The sequence below is a fragment of the Mesoplodon bidens genome (assembly GCF_964165515.1).
Source record: "Mesoplodon bidens genome assembly, chromosome: 18".
NCBI lineage: Eukaryota > Metazoa > Chordata > Mammalia > Artiodactyla > Ziphiidae > Mesoplodon > Mesoplodon bidens.
This window is the reverse complement of record NC_138175.1, coordinates 19996285-20012250: the sequence shown is the minus strand read 5'-3', so window position 1 is coordinate 20012250 and position 15966 is coordinate 19996285. Positions and strand designations below refer to the sequence as shown.

At 58.8% G+C, this 15966-nt stretch overlaps 4 protein-coding genes across 13 annotated transcripts in view; 2 read left to right on the top strand and 2 right to left on the bottom strand.

The window, feature by feature from the left end:
• The window catches only part of PHAF1 (phagophore assembly factor 1), a 28930-nt gene extending 27056 nt beyond the window's left edge, over window positions 1-1874 (top strand). For all 4 annotated transcript variants that reach the window (XM_081217007.1, XM_081217009.1, XM_081217008.1 and 1 more), the window contains exon 17: window positions 382-1874. In XM_081217007.1, coding sequence (XP_081073133.1) covers window positions 382-468 — 87 coding nt within the window. In that variant the 3' untranslated portion in view covers window positions 469-1874. The remainder of the gene's footprint in view (window positions 1-381) is intronic.
• A 155-nt stretch (window positions 1875-2029) lies between these two features.
• On the bottom strand, window positions 2030-5442 carry B3GNT9 (UDP-GlcNAc:betaGal beta-1,3-N-acetylglucosaminyltransferase 9). The gene is made up of 2 exons (XM_081217006.1): window positions 4277-5442; window positions 2030-3939 (listed from the first exon to the last, which is right to left on the bottom strand). The coding sequence occupies exon 2, from the start codon at window positions 3911-3913 to the stop codon at window positions 2705-2707; it is 1209 nt and encodes a 402-aa protein (XP_081073132.1). The 5' UTR covers window positions 3914-3939; window positions 4277-5442; the 3' UTR covers window positions 2030-2704.
• Window positions 5443-6634: 1192 nt separating this feature from the next.
• TRADD (TNFRSF1A associated via death domain) lies at window positions 6635-11916 on the bottom strand. 2 transcript variants are annotated; one of them, XM_081217519.1, is made up of 6 exons: window positions 11457-11518; window positions 10281-10311; window positions 9074-9232; window positions 7900-8177; window positions 7608-7806; window positions 6635-7469 (listed from the first exon to the last, which is right to left on the bottom strand). In XM_081217519.1, exons 2-6 carry the CDS (start codon window positions 10300-10302, stop codon window positions 7159-7161), a joined length of 969 nt encoding a protein of 322 aa, XP_081073645.1. In that variant the 5' UTR covers window positions 10303-10311; window positions 11457-11518; the 3' UTR covers window positions 6635-7158. The 2 variants fall into 2 exon arrangements, with proteins under 2 accessions (XP_081073645.1, XP_081073646.1); XM_081217520.1 differs by lacking the exon at window positions 10281-10311 and having other exon boundaries at window positions 11457-11916.
• On the top strand, window positions 9735-15459 carry FBXL8 (F-box and leucine rich repeat protein 8). Of its 6 annotated transcripts, none has more exons than XM_081217517.1 (3): window positions 9735-10198; window positions 13248-13424; window positions 14150-15459. In XM_081217517.1, the coding sequence occupies exons 2-3, from the start codon at window positions 13273-13275 to the stop codon at window positions 15120-15122; spliced, it is 1125 nt and encodes a 374-aa protein (XP_081073643.1). In that variant the 5' UTR covers window positions 9735-10198; window positions 13248-13272; the 3' UTR covers window positions 15123-15459. The 6 variants fall into 6 exon arrangements, with proteins under 6 accessions (XP_081073643.1, XP_081073644.1, XP_081073639.1 ...); XM_081217518.1 differs by lacking the exon at window positions 9735-10198 and adding an exon at window positions 11594-11675 and having other exon boundaries at window positions 14243-15459; XM_081217513.1 differs by lacking the exon at window positions 9735-10198 and adding an exon at window positions 11594-11675.
• Window positions 15460-15966: the final 507 nt, after the last annotated feature.

Sequence of the window (15966 nt, the reverse complement as noted above, 5' to 3'; positions counted from 1 at the left end):
CCCACTGGCTTGGGAGAAGAATGGGCTGCCCCTGTTTTCCCATCTGGATGCCATACCTTCAGCAGACCTCTCACAGTTCCAGAAGGACTGGACAAATGGGTGTGGTGACGTTTATATATCCCAGAGAAACAGGCAGACACAGGAGCAGAGATGACCCCCTTAGCATGAGCTGGGGGTTGTTGAGGGGTCAGTCCAGCCCCGTGTGCAGGTGGGTTGCACACACAACCTCCAGCCCCTGGGCACAGGAGCTGCCTCAAATCCCTTCTCTTCAGTCACAGCCCAGGACTGATGCCGCTGCTGGTTTTTGTGGGTCTCATTGCCTGCTCTGCTTACATTCCTTCAACTCCTCCCCCTTGACTCGCTGTCCTCTTCTCATACCAGGTCATGCAGAACAACCACATTGCCTCGGTGACCCTTTATGGCCCCCCCAGGCCTGGTGCCCACCTGAGAACCGCAGAACTCCCCTAGGAACATCACCACCCATGCCCCTCTGCCCCCATGGAACTGTGTATCGCATCCTGTTCAGCAGGCCACCCTGTGGGTTTTCTTGGACACCTTGCCAGTGTGAAGGGCTGTTGTGATATTTTGAGGCGGGGCTCAGGCTGGGTGCTCTGCCACGGGGTGAGAGGCCCAGATATCCTTCTGTGCGATCTCAGCCTGCTGGTGCCAACAGGGGACACAGACTGCAAAGAGAAGCACAAACTCTGAGCCTTGATACCTGGACCCAGGAGCTCTCGACTAACATTTAAGGAGACAGGGTTCTGTCTCCCCTGTCCCCCACACATTGGGAAAACTTGGGGCTCTTTCTCTGGCTGAGGACACAGGCACCCAGACAAGGACAGGGTCCTGCCTTTGGCCCAACATTGCCACATGACCCTTAAGGCAAGCAGGTAGCATGTCCGTAGTACTTGGTTGCAACTTTTGCACTACATCCACTTTAGTTACTTGATGAGCTGGCTGTGGCCAAGGTGGCCCACTTGCCCTTCCCTGTTTCTTTCTTGCACGTGCTCCCTGCCAGGCCCAGTAGGCACACCCAACTGGTTGAAACACAACTTTCTACCATCAAGGTACGTGCCCAGGCCTGGTTCCCACCCCTCTTGGAGCCAGCCTTCGAGGCCACCTGTTCCCCTACTCTGCCCCAACCTGGCTGGCAGGGCTGCATGTTTCCATCCTGTTTGCCTCTTTGTTTTAATGCCAAAGTTTTAGCCAAAGACATCTCCCTCCTTTTTTGTGTTTCAGCATTCTGTTCTGCACTGTGGGCTTGGCCCCCCCGCCTCAGCTCTGGGCAGTGTCCCCTGGCCGGGCCCATTCACGGCTCAAGGCCTCTGGGGCTCATGGAGGGCTGGGCTGCTCAGTCTCTTCGTGGGACTTGCTAAGGAAAGTAGCATATGTGCTTTAAAAATATTAATCCTTTTGAAAAGAATTGAGAAGAGAAATGTATAATTTTATCCCATTTTTAATATTTTGGTCTAGCAACTTGTGATACATAGATGACAATTTTGTGAGTTTTTCAAATGTGTGTACAGATTTTTGTAAATATGACTCTTTTGTAATTAACTCATGTACAGCCTCATCCTGTATAGTTTAACAATGAATGTGCAGGGGACCTGCCCTGCGCGCCTGTGTGGTACCTGGGCCTACAGCCAGGCTTGTGTGGCGTTCCCATGACTTTGTGACTGATTGGTGTCTTCCCATGTGGACTGTGGCCTGGCCAGAGACCCTCACACATCCCACTGTGGGGCAGCCAGGACTGTTCCCATCCTCCTAGCATGGGGGAACCTTCCTCATGCCCTGCCCATACCCGTTCTCCAATAAAGACCTATGCCCTCTGCGACAGCTCCCCATGTGCTGTTGCTGGGATGTTTATACTAAAATGAGCGTGGAGGCGTTGATTTTTTTTGAGAAAGGGGGTGGTTGAAGAATATGGGGAAACATACAGCTGGAGGAGTCATCTTAGAAAAAGGTTCCTTGGCTCCTCTGAAGGGGGCAGCACAGGCTCCAGTGGGAGAATGGTGCAGTTGTGTGGGTGTAGGCGGGTAGCTGGACATGGGGGAAGACTAGGTAGGACAATGCGCTCAGTCCCTGTGTGCCTCCATCCCTAATGTTCCAGCTAGCCCAGGGCTCAGGAGGGCTTGGCCCCAGGAAAGCAGATCTAAAGACCTAGACGTGGCTAAGAATGCAGTTTGAAGGGGCAAATAGGAAGCAAAACACCTACTTTCAGATTGAGTTGTGGCAGAATGGCTGCCAGTTCCATGAGGACTGAGGCCAGGCCCCTACCCATCCCTGTGGGGTCCAGCCTTGAGAAAAATCTGCATTTGTTGGCATCACTCTAGGGGTTCCAAACTAAAAAGTATGGTCCGATTCCATGAGCCTCTGCCACCCCCACCCCCACCCACGTCCCTACTAGGAGGACCAAGCACGTTCACGTGCTTGGCAAAGAGCCTGGTTCTCCACCACCTCAGCCCTGGCTGTCTCAAAGGGCCACCATTAGACTGGTTCCAGATCACCTCCCAATAGGGTGTGTCAGCAGGAACCAACCTCAATCTTCACTCCCTGGGACCTTCTGGAGGAAGACACCTGGATGCCCCTTTCTGGGTAAGAACCACATACACAGCACTAATCCGCCTGGGAAACCTACCCTTCAAGCTACCTCCCAGTTACATCCTGGGTCTGAATGAGGGGGGCTTAGAGCTGTGACAGGTGGCTAGGGTCCCCACTGGAAGGGACCCGCAGCGACAGGCCATGGACGCGCACAGGCTGGCCCGTGCGGCCGGTGCAGCAAGTGCCACATAAGCCATATGTCAGCAGCCGAGAGCCCGTGCACTACAACCAGCTCGCGGTAAAAGCAGGGGTCGAAGGTGCGGAGGTGCGGAGCGGCTGAAGGTCGAGGGATGCCAAAGGTGCGGAAAGCAGGGTGAGGCTCAGGCGTGAGACGCAGCCGCTGTAGACACATGCCCAAAAAGACGTCGTCAATGGGGAAAAGCTCAACCTGCGCGCAGGCACCGGCCAGGCGGCGCAGCGTGGCCCCCGAGAGAACGAAGCCGCCGCCGCCTGCGTAGGCCGGGTAGGCAGGCAGGCCGTACACAGCCTCGGGGATGTAGTACTTGCTGGCCCGCACGCGGATGGGCCGCGCCTGCACTATCACGTCACCTGCAAGCAGGTCCTGCTCCGGGTCCCTTGGCGCCAGGAACTCCAGCAGGTTTCCCACGTGCACAAACACGTCGGCGTCGCCCTTAAATACGAAGCGCACGTCGGGGCAGTAGGCGGAGGCCCAGGCCAGAAAATGGATCTCCTTGAGCGTTAGGTTGAAGAAAGTGTCGTCGAAGGCCCAGAGCAGGATGTCCGCGTACGCAAGGCTCTCAGCACGCAGCAGGGCGCTCCAGTGCGTTCGAGTGCCCGCCCCCTCCGCGTCTGTCCCGTCTGTGCCCGCGCCCCGGGGCACGCCCAGCAAAAACACCCGGCGCACTAGCGCCCCCTGCACGCGACCCTCAGCACCCCACGTCTGGCGTACAGCTTGGCGCCGCTCGAAGTCCGCAGCCACCGACTTGACGGCGATGAGCAGGTCGGGTCCGCCGGGAGGTACGCCATTTCCTCGGCACTTGTGCGGCTGGTTAATGAGGAGAGGGAAGCGCCGCTGGTCCTTGGCTCGCAGATAGCGGCCAAAGTCAAAAGGTCCCGTGGGCGTGGGCGGCTCCGGCGTATCCTCTTCGTAGGCCGGCGGGGCTGCGCCCGCGTCCGGCGCCTGAAATACACGGAGCCCCGGGGTGGGCCCCGGCGCCGCCCTCCCTTGAGCTCGCGGCGCGTTCGTCGTCGGGGCCGCGCCATCGCGCTGCGCATAGAGCAGGAGGCCGAGGGCGGCGCCGAGGAGCAGCGTGAGCGACGCTTCTCCGCGTAGGCGCAGCCTCCGCCTCATGTCCGCCTGGCAGGCGCCCGCGGCCCCTGCGGAGAGACTCAGTCAGGGGCTCAAGACAAGGAAGCCAGCAGCCGGCAGGGGCTCCGGCCCCGCCCTCCCCGGGGGTAGGGCGCGGGAGGCCACACGCCTGGGGTCTCCGGCTGCCGGCCGTTCATCCCCCTCCGTTTTCCTCCTACTTTGAGCCCTGACCCCCCACCGGGATGAGCACCCTGAAAGGGCAAGAAGTTCCTCCTAGTAGCAGACTCCCACCCTCTCAGCTCCGGCCTAGCACGGTGCCCCAGAGCCAGAACAGGGAGACGCGCAGCCTCGGCCCCACCCCCTTCCCGCGCTGAGGCCGAATCCCTTCTACCCATCCCTACCCACCACGGCGGTCCTTGGGATCCTGATACACGTTCGGCCCTTGGGAGCGGCGTGGCCCCGGATGCCGGGGCCTCCGGGGCTCAGCGCGGGGTCCCAAGGGCGGCCATGGACGGGGCCTGGGCCAAATGCAACGTTGGCAGGAAGGGGGGCCGGGGCCGCTGCCACGTGACCCTACAGCTGTGTGCGCCCGGACATCTGGAGCTCAGTCAGCTCCGCCCTGGCGCTGCTGGAGCGCTGTCTCCGAGTGGCGACTAATCTCTGAGAGGGATCCTCACGGTCAGCTGTCTCCGGGAAGGCTCAAAGAGGTGAGTTCTGGTCTCCGTGCAGGCTCAAACTTCCCAATTCTGCCTTTCCAGGGGACGGGAAGAAGCACTAACCTTTCTGGTTAGTTTCCCCACCCCTGCCTCTCCGGAGCAGAAAGGGCCTGGGCTGGGCAGGAGCCCCAGCGCAGGAGGGTTTGGCATCGACCCCTCCCAGGCCATCCTTGGAAGTGAATCTCCTCAGCTTTCCAGGAGCCCTGGTTCCGCAAGACAGGGTCCAAAAAGTGCCCCGGATACATGGCTGCCTCCTTTCTCCTGGCTCTGCCATGCCTGCCGGCAGACACACCACACACACAAGGACCAACAGAACTGCGTGCTCAATTCTCACAACACTGACAGCAGCTGTCATTGATCATGCCCAGATGGGGACGCTGCCCTTCAGGGAGTTAAGTGACTTGCCCAGGATCGTACAGACAGAAGGTAAGAGCACTGCCCCCAGATCTTCTGGAATTCAGTCCAAGACTCTTTCCTGTGTCCTCCCTTGCCCCTCTCCCTATCCATCCACTTGGATGCAGGAGAGGGGGGCCAACCCTGTCTGCTTTAACTTCACAGGTGAGCACTTCAGTCTGTCTCTCCAGTGGCAGTTCTGAGTTCTTTAGTCCCTAGTGCCCCAGGCCACCATCGCCTCCTGCAGGTAGAAATAACCAAGCCTGGGCCCACTGCAGGCCAGGTAGGGCTGGTAGGGATTAGTTTAGCTTGGGGGACTCCTGAAGTAGACCAGTGAGCAAAGGGTTTGATGTGGACACAGGCGAGCAGAGAGGTGCTCTGGAGATTGAGGGCCCAGGCCTTGCCCAGCTCTGGCTGCCACATCTCTCTTCTTGGAACTCAGAGCCTCCAGGTCCCAGCCATGCAGTGGGGCCTGGAGTAGACAACACCCACCGCACCCCACTCCACCCCACCCCACCCCACCCCAGAGTTTCTGAGGGCAGACTGTGAGAACCAGCACTGCTACCCAGTGCCATCCTCTTTCCAGTGGCTATGACTGCGCCTTCTGACTTCTTCCCACCAATATTCTCCCTTAGAAACTAAACCCTCCTACCTGAGCCTCACTCTCCCGGTCACAGACTTCTCAGGAGTCCTCTCCTCCGGCTGTCTCTGCTGCCTCACCTCCCATCCCTCCTGTGGTCTGGTTTCAGGCTGTCCACACCATGTCCCAGAAACAGCCCCCACCTAGTAACCTTTTCCCTGACTCCAGTGGACACTTCGCAGCTTTGACGGATTTGCAGCCTCCATCACAGCAGGTGGGTATTCCCCTGGCTTCCAAATCTGGTTTTCCTCCTTCCTCTTTGGGTTGCTCTTTTTTCTGGTTGGTGACCTTCAGGACCTCCCCCTGGGCCACCCCCACCCACTCCCACCTGTACATTTCTGAATCCTAGGCCTCGACACTCTCCTGAACTCAAAGCTATAGATCCGGGTATCCTTGGGCTCTCTCCCTGGATGTTCTACAGGAACATCATGCCCAACTTGTCCCAAACAGAGCAAGCACTTCACTTCCCCCAGGGCCCCTATCTCAGCAGGCAGCTCCACCTTCCCTCCAACTGGCAAAGGCAGAAACTCTGGAGTCCTCTCCCACCTCCCTCATTCAGTGTCACCAGGCCTGTTGTCCTTTGTCCTAACTCAATGTTCATCCCTTCCCTCCATCTCTGCTGCGAACTGCCCCAGCCTGGGGCACTGTCTTTTCTCTCTCTCTGCATCCTCACCAGCCTCCCAGCCTTAACTGCCAAAACCCTTTAAAGGCCTCTCACTAGCCTCCAAATAAAATCCAAACTCTGTAAATTGGCTTACCTGACCCCATGCTATCTGCCTCCCCCACTCACCAGTGGGTCTCTGCAAATCCACTCACCCCTAGATCCAGCCACTCTAAACCTTCTGTTCTAAATCCCTTCCTCTCACCTTCCTCAAGACCTCACCTGAGGCTGACCATGCCCAGAATATTGCCCTTCTCTCATTCCACCGCCCACAACATTCACACTCATTTCTCTCCCAGGAAGCCTAACCCCTAACCTGGGTTAGGCCCCTGCTCAGTTGCTCCCACAACTCCTTGTATTTTTCACATCAAAAAACTGGTAGTATTTTACTACTGTTTCTTAATATTCAGAGTCTCAGACTCAGTGTGAACTGGGGACAGGCAGGATTCATGTGTTTTGTTCACCACAGTATTTGAAGCACCCAGGATGATGCCTAGGATACAGCAGGTCCTTAATGAATTATACTGAATTAATGAATAGTAATGAATTGTTCTATGAATGAAGAGGTAAGGTCTGGCTGAAAGCCCTCCTTCTGCGGTGGGAAAAGGTGAGGCCGACCTCTTGCAGCAGATCACCCATACGCTCTGTCTCTATCCTAGTATCTAGAACAGAACCCCCAGTGGCACCCCAGCAGACATTGTGGGTGCTTGTCTGACTCCTGGAGAGGGCAGTCATCTCTGGTTGTAAGTGTATGGCTTCAGAGTCCCTTGGGTGGACAGGAGGTCAGCAGTAGCAGCAGAAGGGACCCTACAGTCACCCAGGTGCTCCAAACCCTGGCTGGGCAACTGGCCGACTGCCCCTTTCTCTGGTACCCAGGCTAGGCCAGGCCGCCATGGGGATTCGCGAGGCCCAGCAAGTCCTCTGCCAGGCTGGTGAGCTCGTTCTCCTCGAGCGCCTCCACCAGGCGCTGCAGCGTGGCGCGGCGGCCCTCTGCCTGCACGAAGCGCCGCAGCAGCTGGAAGGCCTGCTCATACAGCCCTTCACGCTCGTATTCATAGGCCAGTGAGTCAAGCGCCGGGTCCCGCAGTGCACGACAGCCGCGCTGCAAGGAGCGCCCCACCTTGCGCCACTTGAGGCCCACTGAGCGCGCGAACGTCTGTTGGTCCTGCAGGCTCAGCGGCCGGTTCACTGCAGGGGGAGTGGGAAGCGGAGTGAGCTCGGGACACCCTTCCATTTCCGCCCCGCGACTAACCCGCGCAGACCTCGCCCCTCCCCAAACTCCATCCTCCCGAGGATCCTGCCACTGCTTCTCTCCGGGAGTCTCACCTACGGGCTGACCGTGGAACAGAAAAGTCTGGCCAGACGGCGGCGGCGGCGGCGAATTCTCCTCCGACGGAGAGGGTGCCAGAGACTGCGAGGGGGCCGGAGCGCCCTCCACGTCGCCCCCTTGGGCCCCCGAGCCGCACGACAGATTCCTGAGCGCATCCTCCAACTCTGTTAGTTCCTCATCCCGGAGCCGGTCGGGCTAGGGAGGGGAATGCTGCGTCGGTGGGGGCCTTAGCCGCGAATCCCCACCCCACCCCACCCCACCCCACCCCCGGCTCCAGCCCGGCCGCACCTTCTGGGCGAAGATGCAATTCAAACAGCGCTCCTCGTCAGTCAGCAAGGCATCTAGCTGCTCCGCGCCGGCGCGCAGCTCCAGTTGCAGCGGCATGGAGTGCAGGGTCAGCTCCGCCGCCAAGCACCCTTGCAGCGCGGCGCGCAGCGCCCCCTCGCGGTAGGTTCGGAGGAAGCGGCCGCAGGCCTGGCGCCCGCTGAAACGCAACTGCACGATCAGCTGCGGATCGCTGCGGTGGATCTTGAGCATCTGCAGCACGTCGGGGCTCCCGCCACTCTCTGCGGAGGCGGGCAGTCAGGTGGCATGCGGTCCCCATGCGGGGCCATTCTCCAAGAGGCCGGAGGAGGGATGAAGCCCGAGGTAAGACGCCCTCCCCATCCCCAGACCTAGGGGCGCGGCTATACGCCAGAGCTCCCAGCTGGGAAGCAAAATTGGGATGCAAACAGCAACAACCCAGAATAAAGGCCAGGACCTATCACAGGGAGCACTCTAGGATGGAGTGTGTGCTACTCTATCCCCAACCCTGAAGCCCCAAATGAGAGTGGGCAAAAATGACGTGCAGGAGATTTTGCAGGGTAGAAAGGGGCGTTTGCCCTGGGCAGCCAAGCCCTCTGGATAGGTGGCTGGCGGGACAGCGGGCGGGAGGTCTCAGGTTTTCGGCCTCCTAGTGTGGCTCCCCCCACCCTGGAAGGAGAGGGGCTCTCGTTACTCTGAGGCCGGAGCCAGATCCCCCAATCGGCTTCAACCTCCAGTGGCCTCTGCCCTGAGATGGGAAAAGGGTACCCGAAAGGTAGGTACTGGGGAGGGGGTCTTGGGCAAGGAGTGCTGCAGTGAGAGAGGAAAAGAAGAGAGATGCGCAATTAGTAGACAGCAGTGAGCAGGCTGATCGGGGAGTGGGGGGCATGGAGCAGGGGGACGTTAGTGCACACATAGGTAGATCATACAGAGACACAGAGACACAAGTCTACACCCAAGGGCACACACGCATACACAGAGAAGACAGACCCTACGCAACCAGGCGTCCTCCTCCTCCCTTCCCTAACGAATCTTTTCCTTAAAGTGGTGGTTAAGCACAGACCCACAGAGTTGAAGAGGTGAGGTCTCAGTCCCTGGCCCCGCCCACAAAAGGCCCCAGGCCGGCTTTTCCTCTCCAAGTGCCCGCCCACTCACGCACCTGCCAGGGCGGTCCGCAGAGCCCTGTACACCGCCACTTTCTGCTGCGGGTGAGCGTAGGCATCTGACAAGACCACCTTGTCCAGCGAGGACTCCACAAATAGGTAGGCACTGCCCACCCACTCCTCGAGCCCATTTGGCCCAGCCGCCATCTTGCCTCCTGGGGACAGAGATAGGCATTCAGATCACCCCAACCCAGCTCTGGAGACAACTCTCCAGTCCCACGTGGCCGAGCTGTCCCCTCAGCTGACATCCAGCCGTCCCCACCCAGCTGGCATACTTATGAGGGTAAGTTCATCATCCCACAGGCAGCCCCTTGTGCTTCTGGCTCTGCACAGCCCAGCCCAAACCAGCCCAGCCCAGCCAAGGTTTTCAGTGAGGACTGTCTCTCCACTGTCTTCTCAGAGAAAGAGCCCAGGGTCACAAGGATGGAAGAGGAGAGGGACAATGTTGCAGTAGAAACAAAGAAGTTCTGCTCCCTCCTCAGGCCAGGGTGTCTCTCTTTTCAAAGCTGACTGGAGACATCCTTATCCTGGATGGTGCCCATGCCCCACAGCACAACCAGACCCATGTGCTGGTATGGTATGCCCTCAGCTTAAATTTGAGCCCCCAGGATCCCTGTGGGACCACAGCCCCCACTTTGGTTTTCTGACCTGAACTCCTACTATATCTCCAGGCTTCACTTCAAAGGACACCTGTAGTTTGCGCCTGCCCAGATTCCCTCGCGCAATCCTGACTGACCTCTGGGGCCTTCCCTCTTCCCTTTTCTCAATCCACATGCCTGTTGGAAGGGCTAACTCCACTCCCTAGCTCCAGGCCTGGGCAAGTGAAACAGGCCTAGCCAATCTGCATATTACATTCGCCTTCCTGAAATGATTTGTTCAGAGTTGGGCATAGGATTCAAGTTGGACCAATCAGAATCAACCTGCAAATTTGGCTGGATCAATAGGAAAGAGGCATACGTTTCCCTTCCTATCTTGAAGCTGAGCTAGAAGGAAGGGTAGTTCTCCTCTTCCACTGCTTGGGAAGAGCCTGAGAATGAAACTGGCACAGGAGGTTACAGGGCCAAGAGATGAAGAAGTGCGCTCCTGACCACACTGTGTCCCATCTTGGACTTTTCCATTATGTGAGCTAAATCATTTCTGTTTCTTCTGTGTTTCAGATCTGTCCCCCAGACCCTAATGTGAGAGCCAAAGCTGGGACAGTACCTGGGCAGGGGCGCTCCAGCATCACCCAGACCTGGCAAGAAAAATGATACTTGATAACCCTACCCTGCGTCTGAGCACAGGGACGTACCTTTTGAGCACCCCCCCCCCATAATCTTTTGCTAGAAAACACTAATACTTGTGTGTTTACCCAAAACCATAGTCTGGAAATTAACAGGAAGTTACCATTGTTTACCTCTGTTGGGGAAGGGGGAGACTTGGCGTGATTTTTATTTTCACAGTATTTAGCAATATTCTACTTTATGTAAACCCCATAGATGCAGTCCCGCCCCAAGGGGTGGGTAAGTAAGAGTGGGACCGGGCCGTCGTCTCCCCAGCAGGCCTACCTGCGGGACATTGAAAACCTGGAGGAGGGGGGAAGCTCCTTCACACTCACTACGACTGGACAAGTGGGAGAAGTCAAACAGGCCTGCCGGGCTAGAGGGTGAGAAGGCCAGATAACGTTTGAGAAGCGGCCGGGGCCCTTGGCTCGCTTCGCGCCCTTGGGAACTCCTTTCTACGTGTCCTTCCAAAGAAGCCCTTCCTCGGGAAGCCCCGCGCCCCACCCACCCGGAGTCCGCCTCTCTGCGGGCGGGGCCGGGCTGGGTTCTAGGAACTCTGCTGAGCTGAGAACTCTTAGCTGGGTACCGACTCAAGAAAATATGCCCCTACGACTGGGAGCCAGCCGGTGCAGCGTTCTATTAACACGGCCTAACAGTCCCCGGGTAGCCCCACCTCTGGCCGGGTGGACGGTGACGGCTGCTGGCGGGCGTGGCCCCTCAAGGACTGACTGAGAGTCCCAGCATCTTACTCAGCTGGGCCGCTCCCGAGCTCTCAAGGGGAGCTCCCCGGCCACCCTCGTTCTGGAGTTCTGCTCTTGCTACTGGCTGGGGAGGGCAAAGGGATTCTGCTCAAATATCTGTTCAGAAACAGTCCCACCCTGTCCTCTCACCCACAGGGCCCTGCCGTCCCTTGAAATCCCCTAACTGGGACAAGGAACTTTCGGGGACCAAGGTCCGTACCCTCTCTCCCGCCTCCCACGTAAACAGCCCAATAGGCCACCACCACCACCTGACCCGAGCAGCCGCGGATGACATCCGCGCCGCGCCCATGCTTCTGAGCCAGGATCCACCTCGGCTCCTGCCGGCACCGGGAAGCCCACCCACCCCCTGCACTAACCTGGCCGCCTCGGCCCGTCCTGGATTCCCACGCCCGCCCGGCTCCACTGGATTCGCGCTGCTTCCGGGTGTGCGCGGAGCGCAGAGGCGGCGCCCCAGTCCGAGCCGCCCAATCTGTCCCGGCGTCCCGCCCCTCGGGCTCCCCGCGGTTCCTTCCCACCACCGTCCTCCGCCGCCAGTCCCCAGTCTCTGGGCAAACCCCACCTGGTCCTCTGAGCAGGTAAGAAACTGGCGCCTGAGGTTAGGCGGCAGGAAGAACCGCCCGCGGCAAGGGACTTCGAAGACTTGTGGTTCTTACGAGGCCGGAGGGCCCCAGGGTGAGAGCTGCTCCTCTTCCTCCAGCGGGCAACGGATGGATCAACAAGGAGGCACCCCCTGAGGACCAGACGTTTCTGGTGCCTTCTGTCTGGTAGAGCTCGAAGATCTCTGATCTCTGATACTCCCTGACACTCTGAACGGGGTGCCAGTGGGTCCCAAGTTCAGGCCTGGCGGAGGGTATCAGAAGCCCCAGGATACACGAGGCGCAAATTCCAGCAGGGACCGTTAGCCTAGAAAATAGAAAACTGGCCAGTGGCGTGAAACGTTGGGTACGAAAACCTTTAAGCACCTTAAACTAAAATTGGCAACTTCCAAGAGGACGCACATTTTCCAACAAAGACCGCGCTCTGAGGTGGGTCTGCCGAATTCCAGCTGAACCTAAGCCGCCCAACGGGAGCCTGGGCTGCTCGGGGTTCAGGATCGGAACTTGAACCCAGGGTTCCTCAGGCCCCAGAAACCAAGACTTTCTCCGCCCCGCCGGCCTTTTCTTGGAAGCACTCAGGACACCTCCCCCTGCGAAGTGGAGGAAAGAGCCTCCCTTCTCTGGGCGGATTCAGTTGTGCCCCACCCGCGTCCCTGCTTTCTGATTGGCTTATGGTCTCTGCCAATTAAAAGTTTTCCCTAATGCTCCCGCCCTATTAACCCTATCGTTACTCTCTAGTGACTGGCAGGGGCTAGGACCGGGCTTCTCAACTTGGGACCTGTAGAATCCACCGGCGCTTGTTGAAATTCAGATTCCTGGGCCCTACTCTTTTCGGAGAGCCTAACTTAGTAGGTGGGGCCGTGGAATCTGTAGTGTGAACAAGTGTCCAAGTGATTCTGATGCCCCGCGCCCTTTGAGAATGCCTCATTTCAATGGTCCTCAGTGCTTGGGCTTAGTCCTTCCCTAGTACTCAGGGTCGAAACTGGGAGGGAAGCAGTTCAGTGACCCCTGTGAGACTAGTCTGCGCCATCTGGAGGCTGTAAGCGTGTAGTAGAGGGAGGCAGGGGGAGGCAAGAGGGGCCCTCTGAGCTGGGGGTAGGACGTGGTTGTCTGGAGTCAGAGCCTGTGCATCCGCCTTCCAACTTGCTCAAAGAAAACTTTGGTAACTAGAAGAAAGATCCCATAGCATCATCCCAAATCCGGTATTCGGTGGTGCACCGGTCGTGGTTGAGTTCCTTCTAATATAGCATAAAACGTGGATTTGCTCAACAAGTGAGAACGTAGTTTAAAGGAGAATCAGAGATCCTCGGCATCCAGGGCAGACTTCATGGGTCTGAGACCTGTGCACTGCACAGGGCCCCAGGCTTGGTTTAATAACTTGGTTAAATGCTCTGCTGTCACTGTCTTGAAACCCTTAATAATGTTTTGAACAAAGAGACCCACATTTTCATTTTGCACTGGGCTCTGCAAATTACATAGCAGCTCCTGGGTTACAAGCATTTCTACACGTAGGCTCCAGGTGTTTCCCTCAACGCTTTGGCCTTCCTGCAGCGGAACCCCCACCCCGCGCCCGGACATGACAGAGCCTGGAGAACAACTGCCGGAGGAGGTGCTGGCACTCATTTTCCGTCACCTGCCCCTGCGGGACCGCGCCGCTGCCGCGAGGGTTTGCAGAGCTTGGGCTGCCGCTGCCACCTGCAGCACTGTGTGGCACAACACGAACATCAGGTGAGCAGGCTCCTCCCCCTCCCGTCTTCTCCCTGGCTCGGTGGAGTCAGGGCTTGGGGAGATAGTGACTTTCCCCATATTAAAAAGCGTAATCAGGACATCCAGTGGTTAAGACTGGGCATTTCCAATTCAGGGGGCGTGAGTTCGATCCCTGGTCAGGGAACTAAGATTCCACATGCACGGGCCCCCCACAAAAAAGTGTAATAATTTCTAACGTTTATTGGCCGCCAACTGTGTACCAACCATTGTTCTAAGTGCCTTACACATATTAATTTATTTAATCCTCACTAAAACTTTATGTGGTAGATAGGTGGTATTATTATCTCCGTTGCACAGATAGGAAATTGAGGCAGAGAGATTTAATCACTTCCTTACTCAGCTGAGAAGTAGCAGATGCAAATGTGAACCTGGCATTCCAGAGGCCACGCCCCGCCTCCTTAAAGACCGCTGAGAAAGCCCTGTTCTTAAAATATCATTGGCTCTCCGTGGCAAGGTTTCAACCAGCGGCAGATGCATCTGAAGTCTTCTAAAGGGATAGGATGGGAGTTCCCTTCTAGCATCACCTTGGAGCGACCAGGCATGGCCGGGACAGGGAGGTATGTGGGGAGGGGGCAGGAAGTGGGGGTGGTAGCTGGAACCCAGGCTGAGGAGTGGGTTAGAGGCCTCTCTCCAGGTCGCGGGGACTCAGCCGGCTGATGCCTTTTCTCCACCACTCTACCCCCAAGTTGCGACTGTGAGCTAGAAGGCATGCAGCCGCAGTATCTGTCCGCTTGCCTGGACCACGTTCAGAATCTACGTCTGGAATTTGTGCCGTCCAGGGAGCCGAGCCGCCTGGCGGCCATAGAGTTGCTGACCGCACTGGCTGGCCGTAACCCCGAGCTGCGAGGCCTGTGCCTGGAGTGCCGCGGAGAAAAGCGGCTCTTCGACTCGGGCCGCGACGTCCTGGACGCCGTGCACGCCCTCTGTAGGGCCGCCCGCGCGCTGCGCCACCTCGACCTGAGGCGCTTGCCCTTCACACTGGACGACGCGCTGGTGCTGCAGGTGGCACACGGCTGCCCGGAGCTCTGCAGCCTTTTCCTGGATAACAGTACGCTGGTGGGCGGCGTGGGGCCAGGCTCCGTGCTGGAGCTACTAGAGGCCTGCCCCTGCCTGCGCGCCCTCGGCCTGCACCTGGCCAGCCTGTCGCGCACCGCGCTCGAGGTACTGGCGGCGCCAGACCGCGCACCTTTTGAGCTCCTGGCCCTGCGGTGCGCATGTCCCGAAGACGCACGCGCGCCGCCCCTGCCTAACGAAGCCTGGGCCGAGCTGAGCCGCCGCCACCCTGGACTGGCCGTAGAGCTGGAGCTGGAGCCGGCTCTGCCTGCCGAGAGCGTGACGCGCGTCCTGCAGCCTGCTGTGCCCGTGGCTGCGCTGCGCCTCAGCCTCTCTGGGGACACCGTAGGCCCGGTGCGCTTCGCAGCGCGCCACTACGCCGCAACCTTGCGCGCGCTCGAGGTGCGCGCTGCCGCCTCTGCCGAGCTGGACGCCGCGCTGGAGGAGCTGGCAGAACGCTGCGCCGGCCTGCGCGAAGTGCACTGCTTCTGCGTGGTGCGACCCTCCGTGCTGCACGCCTTCCGCACGCACTGCCCGCGCCTGCGCAGCTACACGCTCAAGCTAACGCGGGAGCCACATCCCTGGCGGCCCACGCTTGTGGCGTGAGGCGACAAACCCTCTTTCCCCTCCCTGCGGACGTGTGGCTTCTGAAATGCTGTGTGGGTTTGCCCCGGGGCGCGTCAGCTGCTAGTCCGCTCCTTTAGGACTCTGTTGCCTCTTGTCCCTCTCGAGAATTGGGGGCTGTGGGATGGCGTCAGTACCAGCCCGGAGCAACCTGAGTCCACTCGTTGCTGTCAACATCTGCAGACACCCACTGTCCCCGCCATACGGGGATCACCCTCCTCCAACCCCAGTCTTCTGCAAACGTTGCTCGGCGGCCCCGGCGTGGGAGGAGGGAGGGCAGTGGCTCAAAGCATGCCTCAGGGTTGAGTGTGAAATAAATCAAGCAGTATCTCTACGTCCTGTGAAGGCCGGGTCCGCTCTGAAGGGTGAGGGAGGAGAACCAGCAAAGGCCGGAGGAGGGGTCCGGGCAGGGGTGGGAGAGTTCGAGATCTCAAGGTTTACTTCCACTGGTGCGGCTGCGGGGGTCAGTGTCGGGGCACTCGCATCGTCGGAATGACAACGCCCCAAGGTTCGGCGGGAGGGGGCCAGCTTCTCCTTCCCCCACCCTCCCGCTCTCAAGCTCGCTTCTATCTGCCCCTCTACCCGAGGCTTCACTATGCCCACGCCATCGCCTTATAGGACTTTCCCAGCCCACACCACGCTGTGTACGCTCGATTCTCCCGAAGAACAAAGGAGGAAACAGCGGGCCTGAGAGAGGGGTGGGACTCGAACGCAGGTCTACCTCCCTACCGCACCCCGCCCCCACTCACAAACTGCCCTTTCTGTCTGCCAGTGCTGAGGCCGCGGTCAGAGCCCCGCCCCGCTGGTTCGCACGTGGCCCCCACCT